Source organism: Martes martes, assembly GCF_963455335.1.
Source record: "Martes martes genome assembly, chromosome: 11".
Lineage (NCBI taxonomy): Eukaryota > Metazoa > Chordata > Mammalia > Carnivora > Mustelidae > Martes > Martes martes.
In genome coordinates, this window is record NC_137899.1 from 40,743,626 (window position 1) to 40,747,051 (window position 3,426).

The following is a 3,426-nucleotide window of genomic DNA, read 5'->3' on the forward strand; positions in this document are numbered from 1 at the left end:
GCTATTAGGCCAAAATTTACAAGACACACTAAAAAGCAAAAAAACAAAACAAAACAAAACAAAAACACACAAAAAAACCCCACCAAAAAACACATTTTTAAAAATATTTTAATTTTTTTTAGATTTTTTAATCTAAAAGAAGAAAGAGAGAGCATGAGCAGGGGTGAGGAGGGTCAGAGGGAGAGGGAGAAGCAGACTCCCTGTTGAGCGAGGAGCCCAATTTGGGGCTTGATCCCAGGACCCCAGGATCATGACCTGGGCTGAAGGCCCAAATGACTGAGCCACCCAGGTGCCCCAAAAAACACATGTTAAAGAGACTAAACAAGCACCAGACATTGTAAAGATGTTGGAATGATCAGACCAGAAATTTAAAGCAACTATGATTAATATGTTAAGGGATCAAATGGGAAAAGTAGACAACATGCAAGAAGAGATAGGTAAGGTAAGCATAAAGATGGGAATCCAAGAAAGAATCAAAGAGAAATACTAGAGATCAAAAACACTGTAACAGAAATGAGGAATACATTTGGTGGCCTCATTAGCAGACTGGACACAGTGAGGAAAAGATCTCCAAGCTTGAGGATATAACCACAGAAACTTCCAAAATGGGAAAGCAAAAAGAAAAAAAGACTGGAAAAACAAAACAGAATATCCAAGAACTGTGGGACAACTATAAAGGGCATAAGAGATGCAAAGTGAAAATACTGGAAGAAGAGAGAAAGGAATAGAAACAATATTTGAAGCATTAATTGTTACCGGGGGGAGAATCTGCATTGTGTGACTGGAGGTCTTGGTTCTTGGATTCCCCATGAAAGATTTATGTGGGGATCCGGAATCAAGTAAAGACAGCCAAAAGGAGTGTGACAAGCAAAAAGCAGTTGATGAAGGACAATAAACTCTCAAGCTGGGAGAGCAGGCGGACCCAGAGGTGCAATTCTTTTCGTTTGCATAGCTTTTGGGTCATAGCTAAGGGTGGGCTCCAACTGACGTTGTTCGCAGTCATCTGAGGGACTCCCCCTACTGGTTGTGAGAGGCAGTTTTTGGCGCTACAATAGTCTTGCTGGAACTGTCATGGCCATCTTCCCCTGTGGGTGTAGGGTGAGACGTGGGGGCGGCGGGGGTGGGGGGGTGTCCAAAGCACAACATAATTATATTATAATGGAGGTCTAGATTACCCTGGGGCAGAGGTTGAAGAGGACAGCTCTGGCTCTTGGTCTGTGAGCCCCAGGGTGTTGGAAGCCACAAGTCCAGGATGTTAAAAACTGCAAAGTTTGTGGTATTGTGATAGGCCATCATTTTTCAGAGAGCTAGAATAAACAATCCTAAAATTTGTATGAAACCACAAAAGATCTCCAATAGCCAAAGCAATCTTATTTTTTTTTTAAGATTTTATTTATTTATTTGACAGACAGAGATCACAAGTAGGCAGAGAGGCAGGCAGAGAAGCAGGCTCCCTGCTGAGCAGAGAGCCCAACTCAGGGCTCAATCCCAGGATCCTGGGATCATGACCTGAGCCTAAGGCTTAACCCACTGAGCCACTCAGGCTCCCCTAGCCAAAGCAATCTTAAAAGAAACGTAAAGCTGCAGGCTTCACATTTCTGGACTTCAAGTTATATTACAAAACCATAGTGATGAAGGCAGTAGGGTACTGGCACAAAACCAGACACATAAGATCAGTAGAACAGAATAGAAAACACAGAAATGGACCCACAACTCTATGGTCAACTAATCTTCAACAAAGCGGGAAAGAATATCCAACAGAAAAAAGACAGTCTCTTCAACAAATGGTGTTGGGGAAACTAGACAGCCATGTGCAAAAGAATAAAACTGGACCACTTCTTACACCACACACAAAAATAAGTTCAAAATGGATGAAAGACCTAAATGTGAGACAGGAAACCATTAAAATCCTAGAAGAGAACACAGGCGGTAACCTTTTTGACACCAGCCACAGACACTTCTTACTAGACTCGTCACCCGAGACAAGGGAAACAAAATAAAAAATAAACTATTGGGAATTCATCAAGATAAAAACCTGCACATGGAAGAAACAATCAACAAAACTAAAAGGCAACCTTTGGAATAGAAGTTATCTGCAAATGACATATCTATCTGACAAAGGGTTAGTATCCAAAATCTATAAAGAACTTAACAAACTCAACACCCAAAATTACCGCGGGCTCTCTCTCAAATAAATAAATAAAATATATTTTAAAAATTAAAGAATTGCATTAGACTTCACCTCAGAAACCATGCGAGCAAGAAGAGAATGAAGTGAAATATTCAAAGTGTAGAGAAAGTCTTTCCCACCTCCACACCCCACCAACCTAGAATTCTGTACCCTGTAAAATTAATCTTTAAAAGAGAAGTGGGGGGGGGGGGGATACGGAGCGCCGTATATATACCGCGGGGCATAGCCCCGCACTTGGGCAGTGGTGCTGGGAGCCTCGCGGGCGCGGCGCTCTTACTCGCAGTCGGGCGGCGGCCTCGGCACAGCGCTGAGCGCACATCGCGCCTTAGCAGCAGCAGCAACAGCGCGGAGGCACCCCCGCCGTCACAGCCCCTGCGCTGGTGCAGCCACCCTCGCTCCCTCTGCTCTTCTTCCCTTCGCTCGCACCATGGGTGATCAGCTGACCGAAGAACAGATCGCTGAGTTCAAGGAAGCTTTCTCCCTATTTGTCAAAGATGGCGACGGCACCATCACAACAAAGGAACTTGGAACTGTCATGAGGTCACTGGGTCAGAACCCAACAGAAGCCGAATTGCAGGATCTGATCAACGAGGTGGATGCTGACGGTAATGGCACCATTGACTTCCCGGAATTCTTGACTATGATGGCTAGAAAAATGAAAGATACAGACAGCGAAGAAGAAATTCGTGAGGCATTCCGAGTCTTTGACGAGGATGGCAACGGTTACATCAGTGCGGCAGAGCTTCGTCATGTCATGACCAATTTAGGGGAGAAACTAACAGATGAAGAAGTAGATGAAATGATCAGAGAAGCAGATATTGATGGAGATGGGCAAGTCAACTATGAAGAATTCGTACAGATGATGACTGAAAAATGAAGGCCTACTTTCAACTCCTTTCCCCCCCTTCTAGAAGAATCAAATTGAATCTTTTACTTACCTCTTGCAAAAAAAAAAAAAAAAAAAAGTTCATTTACTCATTCTGTTTCTATATAGCAAAACTGAATGTCAAAAGTAACTAATGTCCACACACACAAAATCTGCATGTATTGGTTGGTGGTCCTGTCCCCTAAAGATCAAGCTACACATTAGTTTTATGACATAAATACTTGTCCTACCTTAATGATAAGGAAGGACCTAGTGGACTCCTCGCAGTTCCATTTGCTCATGATTAATACACTGGGCTGGCCAGTTTTTCATGCATGCAGCTTGACAATTGAGCACAGTCAGGCATTTG

General features: G+C 43.3%; 1 protein-coding gene across 1 annotated transcript; it reads left to right on the plus strand.

The window, feature by feature from the left end:
• Positions 1-2,591: 2,591 nt before the first annotated feature.
• On the plus strand, positions 2,592-3,150 carry LOC308352678 (calmodulin-1-like). The gene has a single exon (XM_080818997.1). The coding sequence runs from the start codon at positions 2,619-2,621 to the stop codon at positions 3,066-3,068; it is 450 nt and encodes a 149-aa protein (XP_080675123.1). The 5' UTR covers positions 2,592-2,618; the 3' UTR covers positions 3,069-3,150.
• Positions 3,151-3,426: the final 276 nt, after the last annotated feature.